General features: G+C 36.4%; 1 protein-coding gene across 1 annotated transcript in view; it reads left to right on the forward strand.

Annotated features, from left to right (window-relative positions):
• The window catches only part of LOC114650158 (protein diaphanous homolog 3-like), a 1,033,571-nt gene that overhangs the window by 301,401 nt on the left and 713,360 nt on the right, over positions 1 to 18,810 (forward strand). Inside the window, exon 9 of the mRNA XM_051925675.1 lies at positions 9,176 to 9,281. Coding sequence (XP_051781635.1) covers positions 9,176 to 9,281 — 106 coding nt within the window. The remainder of the gene's footprint in view (positions 1 to 9,175; positions 9,282 to 18,810) is intronic.

An 18,810-nucleotide genomic window follows, 5' to 3' on the forward strand; every position in this document is an offset into this window, starting at 1 on the left:
GAGCCGATAGAACTTACGTTTAGCACTGATATCATCTTCTCCGTTTTTGCACTAACTTCGGTGCTTTCGGCACTTTCTGCATTCAGCTGAATCACTAAGAGACCGTCAGCTTTAAGTTTCCACCACCCGCTGAGCAATCGACTTGGATTTCAAACTGCCGGTTATTTCTGTTGGTCAGGTGTCGGCTTTACTTCAGTTGAACTTACTCAGGTGTTAGCGAAGGGCTACATGCCTGTGGGAGACGCTGCTGCTCTGTGCTTCTGCTCACTTCTACTCCAAAGAGGTGGGACCTGAAAGAGAGAGAGTGTTGTGAGACACTCTCATGAAAAGTTCTGGTGTTCACATAAAATGTGGTGTAATATCTGGTTTCATATGATGCTTAGTAGTCCAATAAGAAATAAATAGGTATTGGTATTAATTTAATGTGATTATTAGATATGTTTGGGTGTGTAGACCTATAGTATTAGCATGCTCTCTCGAAAACGGCTCAAACCTTGTGCTGAAATGAATCTTACAAGGTCAATTGCAACAAACTGACAGTCACATAGTACCAGGAGCTCCACCTTTTGAGCTTAGCATAAAGCTTTGGACTAAATTTATGCTCCATGAAGCAAGCTTTGCCACTGACCTAAGTCTCTAGCACCATAATAAAACATGTTCTCAGTTCCAAGAAGCTCTAAACAAAAGCTGCTGCCGTGATCTAGATGTGGGCCTGGTTACCCCAGGTTATTAGAGATGTGGAGGCAATGATGACCTTGTAGTTCTGAATCTCTGGTCCAGGTGTTGAGACTTTAACATGTTTGGTTACTGGCTGCAGGCCATCACATCACAGACCTGTATTTAATATCCCTAACTTTTCCTAGACCTTCAATGAAACCCCTATTTTGACACCTGCTACCTGAACCTCCTGAAAAGTTAGACATAATTAAATTAAAAAGAGTTTATTGTGTTTATTAAAAATAAAATAGAAAGCTAAGAGATTAAATGCAAAATATAATAAAGAAAATATTATAAATAACGGCACACATTCAGTCCTTCCACTCTATCTTCAATTTGATCCATCTAATCTTTCAAATCTAATTCTGCTTATATAAGAAATTTCTTCTCCAAATTGTAATCTTAATCAACCTTTCTCCTAAACTAGATTTTCCCTTCTGAATTCCTTTTCATGTGTTAGAGACCATAACACATAATTAAAATATACCTTTATTTGCTTAAGTGATATTTCCATCCATCCTCTTCCACTTATCCGAGGTCGGGTCGCGGAGGCAGCAGCTTGAGCAGAGATGCCCAGACTTCCCTCTCTCCAGCCACTTCTTCTAGCTCTTCCGGGAGAATCCCAATGCGTTCCCAGGCCAGCCGTGAGACATAGTCCCTCCAGCGTGTCCTGGGTCTTCCCTGGGGCCTCCTCCCGGTTGGACGTGCCTGGAACACCTCACCAGGAAGGCATCCTGATCAGATGCCCGAGCCACCTCATCTGACTCTCGATATGGAGGAGCAGCGGCTCTACTCTGAGCCCCTCCCGGATGACTGAGCTTCTCACCCTATCTTTAAGGTAGAGCCCAGACAACCTGCGGAGGAAACTCATTTCAAGGATATTTCAAGTGATATTTCCTTGTTTCTAATTCTGTTTTCATATCTGTGTCATAAGCTTCAGACTTACTATTATTTAGATACATTCTTATGAGTAAATAGTCAATTGTTTCAAAGCATCATAGTTTAAAGGTTCAGTTTCCTGTACTGCATTTGACAGAGGACTCAAGTAATAAAAACTATCTTTTATTCAAAAGTTCAGTTTTGACTTAACAGAAAATGTTTTTTGTGGAATTAACTGATGCCCTTATCCTGTTATTCTGTTCATATTTTAATTTTCTTAACACAACGGACACTTTATGATCTACTAATTTTAAATTTCAGTTATTTGAGTCTATCCAGTCCATTTCGGGCCTGATTCTTAGGCCAAGCTTTTACTAGTTGGTCAGGTTGGCCTGTTTTCCTGACAATCTCTAGAGGTGATCAAAATAGTTGACTCATTTAAACCTAAGCAACTCACTACCATACTTTGAGAAACTCTGGATTGCTTTAGACTGCTCACAGATTTATGGGAAATAATATTGGCACTACATGTATGCATCTGTTACTTGGTAAATTATAATAATATTTAACTAAAGTTACATAATAGTCTTACAACATTTAGCCTCTTTAGCGTTATGCTTACCCCAGGACAATGAAAAGAGAAACAATTTTACTATATGTAGCAGAATCAATGTAAATGCCTAAATGTTAATGTAAATACAGTATTACACATTCTTTATGTGATGCATTTTGAGACAGTCAGCAATGCTTAGCCTGATATTGCATTTGGGACAGCAGAAGTGTCTTTCTTTGTGCACGTTTCTTATTTTTTCTGCTACTTGCACATGAAGAGGGTAGAATGTCATTGCCTGACTTGCATAATCGAGGTGTTCCTTATGTCATTGTGGACTACCACAGCATAAGGCTTAGTGACTTCTACATTTCTCCCGATAAGAACATTGACAGTTACTACTTTGTGAGCATAGCTTTGAATGTTAACATATTGCTTGTCCTTTTTGTCATACAGCTATTGTTGTACCAAGCTGAATCTTTACCTGACTGAATTTACCAGACATATCATGGTTGTTTGGTCGTATAGTGCCGTATCATGCATGATTTTCAATTTCTTTGTTAATGTCTAATTACCAGTTCGCATTGTCATCACTATAGCTCAATTTTAGCAGGTGTTCAGTTTCAGTTTGTTCTAAAGCTGCTTTTCACTAGAATTACCAGAGTCTACGAAAAAACTCGTAGATCCGGCCCACCTTAAAACCGTTCTCACCTCTCTTTTGTCTTCTAAATGTGCCGATTAAGAGGAGCAGCGAGTAGCCGGCTATTCCATCCCCCACTGTCGCAGAACGTTCACTAAGTTTTCCCAGCTCATGCCTTGTTTGATTATCTGGGAGTGACTGAACTGCTGGAGTTTTAGAATGGAAATAACAGATCGCTATTTGGAATACATGCATTTCATGCGTGTTCCGTTTCTACAGTAATCTGTGTAAACACATTGCTAAAACAGAAACTTTTTCATATTTTAGTAATAAATGTTACAAAATGTAGGCATAAACTATAGAATCTGTGAAGCCTGAAGTCCAAACATCAGATAAACACTTTCACAAAAGGTTCAAGGTTGATACAACAGCTTCGGTGGCTTAACGCTACGGTTTGCTGACTTGAAGCACAACTGCTCTACCGTGCTACAGAGACGTGAGTTCGATTCCCAGCTTTGAAGAGAGTGGTTTTTTTTTTTTTCCTCAAACGGACATTGAATTTATAAATTGGTATGCACTGTAAATCGTTAACTTTAAAATGTCAATTGCGGTTATTTCTGTTGATTAATTCATGCTTTTTTACTTAGAGTCAGAACAGGAGCTTTTTCAGCTTATTCAGCTTCTGATCTGACTCAAACAGCGCCAGTATAACTTCACACCCGATCTGACGCTGTTCGTTTTCAAATAATATTGCATTACTTCGATGATGTTTTCTGATTGATACTATTTGCGTCATAAAATGATTTCTTCAAAACGTCACATATATTTGTCTCTTTTTTTTTTTTTAAAATGTGCGTTGTAGCACTCAGCAACTGGCCACCTGCATGTTCTTGCGCACACTGAATAAGACAGCGCTATATGCAATCATCAGATTCAAATGTTAACAGTTATATAGCACAGAATGGAAATCAGCAGTTCTTAGCATTCCACCACGCAAGCTGTCATATCAACCGCTTACTGTAACTTGCTTTCTTTTTTCTTCGGTTATAGTCTTGAATAAAAGTGCACTTGTTTTGTTATACTTTTACATCAACATATGTTCCTGTGTTTGAGCTACATGGGCATACTCAAAAAATACAGGTATAATGCCACGAAAAGTGCATGCAGACACTTCAGTTCGCAAGCATTGGTACGACAATGCAGTCACAAGTACACTGCAGAGCTTTAGCGAGTCTTTATGTGAAAACAGCAGAGTCAGATGGAGAGTGTCTGATGATTGCATATAGCGCTGAAGTTACTGCTCTTTACCATGCTTTCCTCTGCATGTCCTGGAGTACAAAAGAAACAGCATACAGCAACACGTGGGGACTGGCAATATTGGGGGAAAAAAATACGCGGTCGTATGTATCGTGATACACTGCAGAACTATAGCGCGTCTTTATGTGAAAACAGCAGTGTCAGATGGGGTAGGGAAGGATCCTGAACGCGACTGAGACAATGAAAAGTGAATTTAAAAAAAAAATAAAGCTAACCTTTACAAATATCATAAATTACACCGGTTGTTACAGACTGAAATCAATTCTATTCTAAAATAGTGAAAATAAGAACACTTCTCAAAAGGGAATTGTGCAGGATCAAACTCATGACCTTCTGATTACTAGTCAGCGACTGATACTGTTGCGCCACGGAAGCAGTGACGATTAATGCGTGTCAATGTCGCATACTAAGGCGGCTTTTTTTGGTGGTGTTTTTTTTTTGTACCTTTTGTGAAAGTGTTTCTTTGATATTTGGACTTCAGGCTTCATACATTATATAGTTTATGCCTACATTTTGTCATTTGCTACTAGAATATATAAAACGTTTCTGTTTTAACAATGTGTTTACACAGATTACTGTAGAAATGCAACACATATGAAATGCGTGTGTTCTAAATAATAATCTATTATTTCTACTCTAAAACTCCACTCCCAGATAATCAATCAAGGCATGAGCTGGGAAAAGCTGGTTTACTTCTAAGTCGTTTGGGGGATGGAATAGCCAGCTGCTGGCAGCATGTCTTTTATCAGTACATTTAGATGACAAAAGACGCTGGCGGAGAGGTGAGAACGGTTTTAAGAAGCGAGTTAAGGTGGGCCGGATCTACGAGTTTTTTTGTAGGCTCTGGTAATTCTAGTGTTAATGCAGCTTTTCGTTTGTTGTTGTGTTTTTAGTTGGAGGCTAAGCCCAACTATTGCATATTGATGAGTTAACTTAGAGTGGTAAAAGTCAAATATTTATGATTTTGTGAAGCGTGAATTAATTTCATCAACTGGATGGCAGCAAAATACTGTCCCAATTGTAATTTGGGCTTAAAATATAAAGCAGATCATTACACTTCACCCTGAGTTTGACTTGTAATAAACCATAATTGCATAGAATTGCAAGCCGGAGTTAGATTTGCTATGTATTTTTTTGTGATTGATCTCAATATTTGTGTAGTATTGCATGGCTGTATTTAGGAAAATACAAATTTATGTTTCAAAACAAAAAAAATGACGTTTTAAAATTTATTCTGATGACCAATACCAAGTATTGACATAAAGAAAAGCAATAAGAGGCGGATTTCAGAAATTCATGTGCAAATATCAGTTATTATTGTGCATAAATGCTAACAAAAATAAATACATTCAGACTTAAATAAAAACAAAACTGATTAAGTTTCTATATAAACAAAACCTCCAGAGATGTCCAATGATACACATACTTTCAACCTACCCTCCTCCCATCGGCATACTTCCTCCTTTTTCCTCCATCCATTTGCATTCAATTTCTGCTCCCTATCATATCTTTATGAGTGCCTGTTGCCATTCTTCCTTAGCTATGCAATGCAAAACTGCTGCCTACACCCTCGCTCAATCGACCTTTGCATTAACCACACTGTTTTCATGAAAAATAATGGACTGCAATTGCCTGAGCAACACTTGCAGGAAGGGAATAGGAGTTCAGTACAAGTCTATGTTTATGTGCCCCTAATCTCAGCAGTACATGTGCCCCTCAGCAGCATGCAACACTGCTGGACCACACCACACACCCCACAAAGAACATACTGTCCTGTAATGCTAAAATGTACCTTAAAAAATAGACTAGGCTGAAAGGTAAAACAAATAAAGCAGTGAAGTGCTTCTTCACAGTTGTTTATGATCATATTTTAGAAAACTGCCCCTTCTTGGTCTCTTGGCGATTGGTCCTGTAATACCTATTGATAAAGGCAGAACACAGTACAGACAGTGTGCTTTGTAGATGGAAGAGTGGAGTTGTCCCAAGTCACTTTCAAGGTTGTGTGTGATTGCACATGCAATATTGCCTGGTTCTTGGTATACTGGTATGCAGATCATATCACAGATGGGAAAAGTCTTGTGTTGAAATTCCAAAAGCTGTCTCATTGTGTTTTTTTTTATTTTTTTATTTTTTAATGACTTCTGTTATACCACAGCTCTGGTAATGTGGGATTATGAACAGGTGTCTGAAAACACATTTGTAAAGATTAAAAATAGTCATAAAAATTTCATAATATACTTCTTTGTAAGAGCTTAATTTTACTTTACAGCTGTCAAAAATTCAAGCATCATTGGTACTGTGAGCCCATCTTGCTATCACATTGAGAAATATAAGTTTATGGTCACACACCATCTGACAATTATCTGAGGTATACCTGTGTCTGTTGATCAACCCTTTGCTTGTGAAAGTAAATCTGAATATGACTGCAGTATGTAGCACCAACATCTCCTGTTATTTTGGCTTTTGTGGAAAATATTGTGCAGATATCCCATCGCTTCTCTGTGTTTCGCTTACCGAAGTAGGTTATATGTAGGGATACAATGGTATCTCTGGGAACAGCTCTTGGTTCTCTTTATGATATCACTGTAACAATGAAAAAAGATTCAATGGCAAAAAAAAATTGTTAAGATAACCTCATTTTAATTTGATGTACTTGGTTAATCCTTGAGGGGAAATTGATATATGGAATTCGGATTTCGAAAACCTGTGTCAATATGATGTAAAGAAGCTTCTTCTAGTACAGGAGGTTAGAGAGAGCATTATTTCAAGAGAAAATGGCAGTTCTCAAAAATAAACAGGAAGTACAGCATGCTAACAAAAAGTGCAACTTTAATACAGCAGAAATGCTTAGAAGGTTAGAGCAACAGTATTTTTTCTGTATTTCACAAATGTAATTTCTTGTTGTGTTAGAAACAATTTTGCTAACTTAAATGGTGATTATTTGCTTGAGGTGCTTTGTAATTATTTAATAATAAATATGTGGTTGCTTGTTGGTCTGGAGCTTTTAGTAAGCAAAATAGTTCTTGAACCTAAGTATACGTTTAGCTGAATTCCAGCTTTGTTCTGCACGTGTTTTTGCTGCAGTTGAACTCGGAAACCTTTGATATCTCCAGGAAGTACTGTACCAAATAGTCCACAACTTAGTAAGTGATGGCAGACTAACATGAAGAGCTTGTTGTAATTGACCCGCAAGGTTTAAATGTATGAATGGATAATATAAACTAGCATTGCATTATGTGGATAGTGTCTTAATGATTTGCTGTCTTAATTATATTCTCTACAGTGAATAACATTTGTATTTTTATAGTTAACATTTTCCTGTTAGGAATTTCTTTTCTTTTTTGCAATGAGTAGCTTTATTGTGTCCTTTCCTTTTTAGCCTTTTCACACATTACTAAGCAGATAGACAACTCTATTTTTGGAGTGCCTTAGTACTTGCTGTTTTTTTTTTTTTTGTTTATTCAAAGTCAGTCCCTGCTTTTAATAGAACTTCTCATTTAATGAATGCATGGATTATGCTTTTGTTCTGCCTTGTCAAAAATATTTCCAGAGTGTATCCTTCTAAAATCAACAAAATGTATACCACAATGAATTAGTATATATGAATCTTCAACACTCTCACACTCAATGTACAGTCTCTTTTTACATAGGTTATACAAGATAAAAACTTACAGATATAAATGGTACCATTATCTTTTTTTTTCTACCTTTTTGATTAACCTCACAGGTACTGGACAGGAAAGTAAAGGAAAAAGGAATTATTATACTCTTAAAATGTCAGGAAGACAGTACACTTAGATCAAGAGCAAAATATGAGAATGAGTAGAGTTCTGTGCATTACGAGGTATGAAAAAAATGCACAATTTTCTGAATTTCTCAGAAATAAAGCTGATGTTATTGGTAATTGAGACAAGCAGTTTATTTAACAGCAGTGATTGACCTCAAATAAATATTTTTGTGGTAGGACTCATGAACCCCCTGCAATAGTCAGAAGAAAAACTGACCTAACCATAATATTGAAGTTATACATGTATAGTGTACAATTTATAATTTAGCAGAACAAAATAAAAAAGTAAACAAATTTACAGTACATAATAGCATTAACCAACTCACCAATTTAAACAAGATTAGACAATATGTTAAATTTCTGATTTATAACTGAAATAGACTTGGAAGAAATAAACTTTCTATGACAATTAAGTATTTCAAGTTAACCTAATGAAAATGTAGTCTGTTTGTTCAACTCCAAATTCAACTGGTAATTCTGTCCAAAAAATAAAGTACTGAATAATAAACTGTCAAAACTTCACTGCCTGCTTGTATCATATTTTAAAAGAAAACACAAATATCAAAATAATTTAAAATGGAAATGTCATCACTTTTTCCTTTTAATGTGTTTGTCATACAATAATATGAAGGCAGCATTATTTGGTGTTGGCAGAATTTAATTCTGCCTCAATAAATCCAGTTTTTGAGTATTTTTATAATTTATGCTACTGTAGTGACTAAGGTAAACGGTAAAATCCTCAGTTGCTGGTTCAGTCCCCATCAGTGAGTTATATTATCATAGAATTTGCTGTTTCACATGCCAGTGCTTAAAAGATTGAACAGTAAAATCGTTTTTATTCTTTAGTGATTTGTATGACAAACTAAGTAAAAAGAATCAATTAAATTCATTAAAAATGCATTAGATGTAAATCATTTTTAAATCAAGCTGATATTTTGTCTGGTGAGTATTACTAACAGGGCAATTTGTGCAAATATCTTTTCTTATATAGTGAATATTAAAAGAAAAAGACTTAACAGTTTTGTCTGTTAATTTTAGGTAAAGAAAAGTCATGCTTACTCTTTACTAGACAGTTAGTGTGGAAAAGGGTGTCGTGAATAATTCGGCTATGTTTGTGCTTGATGTTTGCATTTTGCTAAAGTAAATGGGTATTTGTTGCATTTAGCACCCCTAGCAATGATATGTATAAGAAATGTTTTAATTTTTTTATGTATTATTAGCAGAATGGTGGTGTAATATTATTCTGTTCATATTGAATTAAAATGTGGTTTATTTACCTCTTTAGGCTTGAAAAGGTCCTAGAAGCGATTACCACAGCAGGAGAGCAAAGAAACATTAGCAGGTTTCATTCAATAGCTGCAGGCCTACGTGACCACTCAGTTCAACTGCAGGTAAATGATCCATAGTTGCCACTGGCATTTGTTGAAAGCTTATGTTCTTCTTGTATAAAACACTGTCATTTTTAATATGATTAGAGTAACAGAAGAGACACTAAAGACAATTGTTAATGTTTTCATTTTACACTTAGGCATGAAACTAGGTATTCTTGCAGATCTTTTCTTTTCAATGTATGAGTATTTGAACAATGACCATGTATATGCATATTCTTATTAATTAAGTCCAAGAAATAAATGAAGTTGCTTTTTAGTTTAAGAAAGTTTTTTAAAATGATGAGTACATTACATACATAAAAAAACTTCCACACATTTAGAAAGCTTAATTAACCTAAGTATATCCCACAGTGAAACATATCTGTAAAAGGTACTTGAATTAAATCTATTGAACAGTATTGTATTTAAGATTGTGTATATTATGCATATTAAAATTGATATATTGTACTTTCTTATAGTTCTGAATAGCAAAAATATAATTTATCCTTGAAGAAAATCATTTCTTTTTCTTTCCATTACAGATTAAGTGGGTCTGAAATGTATATACAGTATATAAACTTATATATAATACTACTATTTATTGGCTTAATAACCTAATTTATAAACTGCATTGAATATTTAAAATCTGATATGTTTGTTGACATTATTTTGTAAAACATAAACTCCTCATGGAAAACAAAAAAAAAAACGCTTCTTCAGGAAAGATGGACAATGACCTGCACTTTATATTGACAGCAGGGTGAAAATACAAAATCTTTACAACTGTCAGTTATTTGGCATGTGTGATTATTTGTGCCATTTAAAACTAATTTTGGAGTGAATATCTGACCTTTTCTTGCTTCCTAAGACTGTTAGTAAGGGGAGTTAGACTTCATTGCACCTTACAGAGTTTTTCAAAGCTGGAAACCTTTAATTTATTTCAAATATCCATTCTACTACCTTTGCAGCAGTTGCAGTCTTTCTTAATAAACAGTGACCAGCACTTTAAGACAAGTCATGGATCACTTTAACAATTGTGATAATTGGAAAAATATTTTGTTTTCTTAAAATAATTTTATATTCATTTTCAAATAAGCTTTCAGCTATTCTATTTTTTTGGTGTGTAAACACCACACATTGTTATTGGCAATGATTGTGCCTGTAAATAATAAGGGCATAAAGCTACAACTTATATTAAGTGCTAACTTTCATGTTTGAAAGTGGAGGTCACATTTGAAAGTGTTAAACATAATTTAATGCCATGCAACTAGGTAGATCGTTATGGAGCAGAGATGTCTGTTGTTTTTTTTTTTTTTGCACAGGCAACACGTTTTAAAGGATTTCATTTAATAAACAAAAACACCAACTGGCGCTATGTAAAAGTGAATTTGCCCCACAGTTCAATCAATCCAGTTAAAAACACAACAGTATCCAGTTTTGCCCAGTTTAAACCTCACTTATGTTGACCCTGATCATCAAGGACACATTGCAATCACAAAGGCATAACAAAGATATCGGAGAAAAAGTTTTTAATATCTTTTAAACTTGAAAGAGTTACTAAGCTGTTTCTAAGGTCTGCGACTCCACTGAGAGCCATAATCTCCAAATGGAAAATGTTTAGAATAGGGTAGCTGACCTGAAATTAAATGCAAACACAGTATTAAATCATAAGAAGGTCACAAAGTAATCTTAAAACATCCATTGGACTGCCTGCCTCTCTTACCCCAGCAAAGGCATGGTCATGGCTCCACAATCAGATAGACAATGGGCAAAAATGGGCTTATTAGAGAATAGCAAAAAGAATGTTGGATGTTGCCAGAATAGTCAAGCATGACAGTCTTTAGAGTAATGGTTTGGGGAATGCTTTCCTACTTGACCACCTGGAAAACCTCCCCCATATTATTGAATTATTAATTCCACTATATACATATCAATCAGAAAACTGTTAAATAAAATGAACGATCATCCATAGGTAAGCTGAAGGTGAAGCGTAATTGTTATTGGAGCATGACAATGATCAAAATACAAAAGCATGTCTACATTAGAATGACTGAAAGAAGAGCTAGTCAAAACCCAGATCTAAACCCAATAGAGATTCTGACACACAACCTGCAGTAAGAAGTCTATACTAAAAAACCTACCAGTGTTTCTGAAATAATGCAGCTCTGCAAGGAAAAATAGGATAATTTCCTTCAGACCAATGTAAAAGCATCATTGCAGACAATCAGAATGGGAAAATGGCAGCAAAACGATGCTAAAATGACAGATTGCTGATTAGAAGCCTAACTAAACATAATCATTATTCTGGCTATTGCTTGAAGAGCTCGTTAAATTGAGAAAAAAAAAAAAAATATTTATTGAGTTATTATTAGTTTTGAAGTAAATGTTACTTATGTGCCTTAGGTTATCTTTGGTGCACACATAAGAAACTGCATGATCATTTACTTTATTTTGTGTACCTTGATCTTGAAGTAACAGAGGTGCCACCTTTTTAGATTAAATACAGTACCATGAGTATGCAATGCAACAATTAACTTAGAGATCTGTACACCTTTTACTAATGAAAACACACTAATGGGGTCTAAATGCATTAAAACAGTAAAATGAATATTAGTGTATGCTATATTAAGAATTTTTAATCTTGCAAGCAACAAAAATGTGTTTCTTCAGCAAGCTGCTTTTCTGACAGATTATTTTTAAATGTCACAGAAATGTCTTCTGTTTTGAAAGGTCTTGATCCTGTACTTATGACAGATGCTACTGTAAATGCTGGATATTTCAACAAAGGGGGAAAATACATTTACTTTAATATGGGAAAATAAAGGTTATTTCCACACTGAAAAATAGTAAGGTTAGAAACACAAAATTTTGTTTGTATAACCTTCATCAGTTGTGAAAGGAAATTGTTTGTATATTGACAGATGGGCATTTGCATTCTCAATGAATGATTACTTAAGTTACTCCTAATATTCATCCTTTATTTGTATCTCCTGCTGAAGACCAGAGTCTATGCTACAAATATTTAGTAGCATGTCATTGGTGTACAAGGAAACCTTTTGTACTTAGCTTCCCCTTAAATTTGGATGAGTGTTTATGCCACTGCCAGCCACTGTAGAACCGTACATCTTTAATAGCAGTTGTGAAATGAAGTGGTGTAATCTATATCTTCTACCACAGCCCATGAGTTCATTTCTGAGTTCATATTATTTGTATGATTTCAGAACATGATCGATTCAATCTAGACTGTGATCTTTTGGACTAAAAACAAACCAATGGACAACAGTAAACAGGCAAAAATCATATTCAAAGTCTTTAACTTACTTTATAATTGCAACAACCTCATATTGGTGTCTAAAGTTGAACTCATTAGGTAATAGACAGTAACACTTTTTCCACAAAGTAAGCCAGTGTATAGTCACAAACCTTTGTACTGGTATTTAAGGAAGAAAGGGATTAATGGGCTAATGTATTGTTTTTTTTTTGTTTTTTTTAAATAACAAATATTGAAGCAACATGTCAGGAACACTCAAGGCAATAAATTAGGCTGATTATTAAATACCAAGGGAAAGGAAGTAAAGCGAGAGAACTAGCTCTATTATATACTTATGTCACAAGGATGTTGCATGGAGATATCATGGGAAGCTAACAATTAGGTTTTTAATTGTGACAATAGCTCTCTGCCACAAAGTTTGGATTTAGAGGGACTTCAGCCACAGAGGTAAATTTACTGAAAAAGGATACCCAGTGATACAGCAAGTTTTGAGCATTTCTACTTGACAACTGATGTTCTTTTTGTTTGTATAATTTGTCATAATTAAGATGATGCTGTGCAAAAAATGAGGATGACAGTTAAAAAGACTGGAAAAGAAAATTATACTACAAAACAAACTTTTCACATCCCTCCCCTCTTTTTCAACTTCTTTATATTCAAAATAGGCAGACATAAACCCAAACTCACTTATTATTTATTATTGTTCTCTCACTTATTATAATAACTACCAGATTATGTGGGGTAAAAGAGAAGAAGAAGAAGCAGCAATCCCCAATTCCATATGATTTTGTCAAGCAAAGTTTACTTCTTGAACTTGTCCAGATGTTTAGTGTAATTATATCGCTAAATATGAAAGTAACAAAAAAAACACAATTATGTATGTATGTATGTATGTATGCCTGGCATAATATTTAAGTGTGCCCAGAGACTTTAACTGTTTCACTTCATCAAAGAATTAGTTATCACAATTTTCTTTATTAAACATTTTTTAACATTCAAATATAGCAGTGATAATACAATGTAAGAACATACATTAGTAGAGTACAAAAATGTCTATTTTTTCAATGCCATTTTGAAATAGTCTTTTTCTGGCCGAAATAGCTTGACAGCAGATTACAACTCAAACAAAGTAAACAATTGCAGTGATTGAGGTCCTATTGTTAGTTGTTTAATTTTGGAGGGTCTAGGTCTAAAATTCTTAAACATAAAATGTTATACTTTTTTTATAATAAAAAGTTATTTTCGAAAGAATCTCTACTGATGTTTGTGGCTAAAATATTGGCTGCATATAACCACGATGGATAGCAAGTTATTATGGCACTTTGCTAAGAAATGATAATGTTAGAGAAACATTATTATAATCGTCATATAACGTAGCTGTGAGATTGTTTTTAGTGTAGTAGAACTCCTGAGTGAACATTTATACACTGTATGCATAAAGTGTCACCGAACTACAGTTAGAAAGTGTTTTTCCTGTTTTGTTTATTTGTACAAATGCAAGTTGCTTGGAGTTTTTAATGTTTCTGTGTTGAACACCAGTTCACTTGCCTACTACGATTTCAAGGCACAGGTGAAGTGAGTTGCTGTTTCTGAGGTTTGTGCATGTTGCTGCACTGCCATAGGAGGCACTTCTACAGACAGAATATCAAGCCATGCCTATTAATCCATAATTGAAGTAAAACAGAATCTTTCTCTGTTTTAAGGTAGATGTGTCTGAAAATGTGCTTTTTTTTAAAATAAGAGGTTCTGTATTTTCAAAACTTTGTTATAGCATTCTATATTCCAAAAATTGAACTTTTTATTAAATTTTCTTAATGAACAATTTTACCAAATTTCAAAATAGGTCCACTGGGAGCCAAGTTGCTTCCTGCGGGCAGACAGAAGATAGATGAACAAATTTGGTGACCACAGTATTTTCTTTTCCTTTAGCTCTCTCAAAGAAATGAATTGCTTTAAAAATAAGGAGTTTCTCTCAAAAGTTTAGGCATAGTAGAAAAAAGTTAGGAAAGCTTACATTATTTTCCTTTTTACCCTCTGGAATGTCAGATATACAGATGTCTCCTTGATTCTTTTTACAGATTATTTGTTATTTTTGCAATGAATAATGTTTTGGGAGTTTAGACTCTAACACAGACAACCAAGTGTATTCATCCAATTTATCCTTGTGAGCCATAGCTTATTGAAATGCGTCATTATGGATTCTGAGCTTGTTCTGGCAATCTCAGGAAGACCATAACTTTCATGTCTCATCCTTAAAATCCATTTTGAAAGTGATCACATTTGCCATTCCTTTGCCTGAAATAACTAGGTCAAATCGGTAACTTGAAAAATGTATGTGGAAATTTCCTCAGTATATGCTGATTATTTTTAACATGGAACATGTTTAAAATGTTTTTTTCTTTATTGAGACTGGAACCAAAAAATCAGACTTTGCAAGGGTTAAAATATTTTGTAATCACAAAGGCATAACAAAGATATCGGAGAAAAAGTTTTTAATATCTTTTAAACTAGAAAGAGTTACTAAGCTGTTTCTAAGGCTCTGCGACTCCACTGAGAGCCGTAATCTCCAAATGGAAAATGTTTAGAATAGGGTAGCTGACCTGAAATTAAATGCAAACACAGTATTAAATCATAAGAAGGTCACAAAGTAATCTTAAAACATCCATTGGACTGCCTGCCTCTCTTACCCCAGCAAAGGCATGGTCGACTCCACAATCAGATAGACAATGGGCAAAAATGGGCTTATTAGAGAATAGCAAAAAGAACATTGGATGCCAAAAAAATCACAATGTTTTGAATTAAACCGTAATTTTTTCTAATCAGTGTTGATGCTTTAAAACAGAGCTATTTAACTTTGTCATTTAGAAAACAGTAATGGAATCTTAGGATATTGATATTGTTTTTTCTTTTAGTTTTGTTCTGGAAACATACATTAGAAGATATTGACTTCAGTAGAAGATAGTAGATATCCCTGGAAATTTCACAAGTGGAATGATCAATAGTATGTACATCATTGTGATGACATTGTGAGTTGTATTCTTCTTCTTCTTCTGGCTGCTCCCGTTAGGGGCTCCACAGCCGATCATCTTTTTCCACATCTTCCTGTCCTCTGCATTTTGCTCTGTTACATCCATCACCTGTATGTCCTCTCTCACCAAATCTGTAACTTTCTCTTAGGTCTTCCTCTTTTCCTTTTTGCCTGGCAGCTCTATCCTTAGCATCCTTTTCCCAATATACCCAGCATCTCTTCTCTGCATATGTCCAAACCAAAGCAATCTTGCCTCTCTGACTTTGTCTCCCAACCGTCCAACTTGAGCTGACCCTCTAATGTACTCATTCCTAATCCTGTCCATCCTCATCACACCCAATGTAAATCTTAGCATCTTTAATTCTGCCACCTCCAACTCTGTCTCCTGTTTTATGGTCAGTGCCACCATCTCCAATCCATATAACATAGCTGGTCTCACTAATATCCTGTAGACCTTCCCTTTTATTTTTGCTGATACCTGTCTCTCATAAATTACTCCTGACACTCTTTTCCATCCATTCCACCCTGCCTGCACTCTGTTTTTCACCACTCTTTCACAATCCTTGTTACTCTGTACTGTTGATCCCAAGTATTTAAACTCATCCAGCTTTGCCAACTCTACTTCCTGCATCCTCACCATTCTACTGACCTCTCTGTCATTAGCACACTGTATTCTGTCTTGTTCCTACTGACCTTTATTCCCCTCCACTTTAAAGCATATCTCCACCTCTCCAGGATCTCCTCAGCCTGCTTCCTACTCTCACTACAAATCATAATATCACCAGCAAATATCATAGCCCACGGGTACTCCTGTCTAATCTTGTTTCTCAACCTGTCCATCACCATTGCAAATAAGAAAGGGCTCAGAGCTGACCCCTGATGTAATCCCACCTCCACATTGAATGCATCCTTCACTCCTACCTCAGACCTTACCACTGTCACAATTCCCTCGTACATATCCTGTACAACTCTTACATACTTCCCTGCCACTCCTGAATTCCTCATACAATACCACAACTCCTCTCGAGGTACCCTGTCATATGCTTTCTCCAGGTCCACAAAGACGCAATGCAACTCCTTCTGGCCTCCTCTATACTTCTCCATCAATACCATCAGAGCAAATATCGCATCTGTGGTGCTCCTTCCTGGCATGAAACCATACTGCTGCTCACTAACCATCACCTCCCTTCTTAACCTAGCTTCCACTGCTCTTTCCTATAACTTCATGCGGTGGCTCATCAATTTTATCCCCCTGTAGTTATTATAGCTCTTATTCTTAAATATTGGCACCAGTACACCTCTTCTCCACTCCTCAGGCATCCTCTCACTTTCCAAGATTTCATTAAGCAATCTCGTTAAAAACTCCACTGCCATCTCTCCTAAACACCTCCATGCTTATGTCATGTGTACCAACGGCCTTTCCATTCTTCATCTTCTTCATAGCTGTCCTTACTTCCTCCTTGCTAATACGTTGCACTTCCTGATTCACTATTGCCACATCATCCAACCTTCTCTCTCTCTCTCTTCATTCATTAGCCTCTCAAAGTACTGTTTCCATCTGCTCAACACACCCTCCTTGCTTGTGAGCATGTTTCCATCATGATCCCTTATCACCCTAACCTGCTGCACATTTTTCCTAGCTTGGTCCCTCTGTCTAGTCAATTGTTACAGGTCCTCTTCTCCCTCCTTAGTGTCCAATCTCTCATGCAAGTCATCATATACCTTTTCTTTAGCCTTTGCCACCTCTCTCTTCACCTTACACCATATCTCCTTGTAGTCTTGTCTACTTTCTGCAACTCTCTGACTGTCCCACTTCTTCTTCACCAACCTTTTCCTCTGTATACTCTCCTTGTACTTTCCTATTTCACCGCCAGGTTTCCTTTTCCTCCTTCCTCTGTCTAGATGTCACGACAAGCACTCTTCTAGCTGCCACCCTTACTACTTCTGTTGTAGTTGCTCAGCTGTCTGGTAACTCTTCACTGCCACCCAGTGCCTGTTTTACCTCCTCCTTAAACTCAACCTTGCCATCTTCCTTTTTCAACTTCCACCATTTGATCCTTGGTTCTGCCCTCCCTTTTCTACTCTTCTTGATCTCCATCATCATCCTACAGACCACCATCCTATACTGTCTAACTACACTTTTCCCTGCCAACGCTTTGCAGTATTCAATCTCCTTCAGATTAACCTCCTGCATAGGATATAATCTACCTGTGTGCATCATCCTCCACTCTTGTACGTCACCCTATGTTCCTCCCTCTTCTTAAAATACGTATTCACTACAGCGATGTCCATCCTTTTTACAAAATACACTATCATCTGACCTTCATTCCTCTCCTTGACACAATACCTACCCATCACCTCGTCATCCCCTCTGTTCCTTTTACCAACATGTTCATTGAAATCTGCTCCATTCACCACTCTTTGTTCCTTCGGTACACTGTCCATCACTTCATCCAACTCACTCCAGAAATCTTCTTTCTCTTCCATCGCACATAAAAATTATGGGACATATGCACTAATAACATTCATCATCACACCTTCAGTTTCCAGCTTCATAATCATCACTTTGTCTGACCCTCTTTTCACCTCCAAAACACTCTTGAAATAGTGTTCCTTTAGAACAGCTGTGCGCAACCTGCGGCCGTACGGCCGCATGCGGCCGTGGGCAAGGACTTTGGCGGCCGTGGACGTGTATATTAAAGTGTACGTAATGGCGGCCGTGCAGGTGTAGGGTCTCTGGACTCCAGCGAGTAAGGGGTCTCAACGCCGCGGAATCTTTGTCGGCCGGGTCGGTATGGTGACGCCGAAAGCCGATTTGCTTACTTGAATATTAAGTTCGGTTGAAATGGGCTGACACCCAGGAGTACATGTGAAGTCACGTGACTAGCGGCTAGCCAATATGGAACTGAGAAGGAAATGGGAGTGTACGCCTGTACGGCCTTGTGGCTAAGTCCATACACTGCCTATCGCCATTAGCAAACGGTCATCATATGTGCGAAGCAGCGTTTTCCAGAATGAAATATCTGAAAAACAAGTACCGAACCCGATTGGTAGACAGCAATCTAGAGTCTGGAATACAGCTAATGGTCTCCAGCGAGTCCCCTGACTTTGCAAGTCTGTCTGCAAACATGCAAGAGCAAGGAAGCCATTAATGGCGATGTTTTCCAAACTTCCTGAAACAATTGCTGTAAAGGTTTTTTGTCCTATATGACGTTTCGTAGACATTTTTTTTACATATGTAGACCAGCAAA

Source organism: Erpetoichthys calabaricus, chromosome 4 (assembly GCF_900747795.2).
Source record: "Erpetoichthys calabaricus chromosome 4, fErpCal1.3, whole genome shotgun sequence".
In the NCBI taxonomy this organism is placed as follows: Eukaryota; Metazoa; Chordata; class Cladistia; order Polypteriformes; family Polypteridae; genus Erpetoichthys; species Erpetoichthys calabaricus.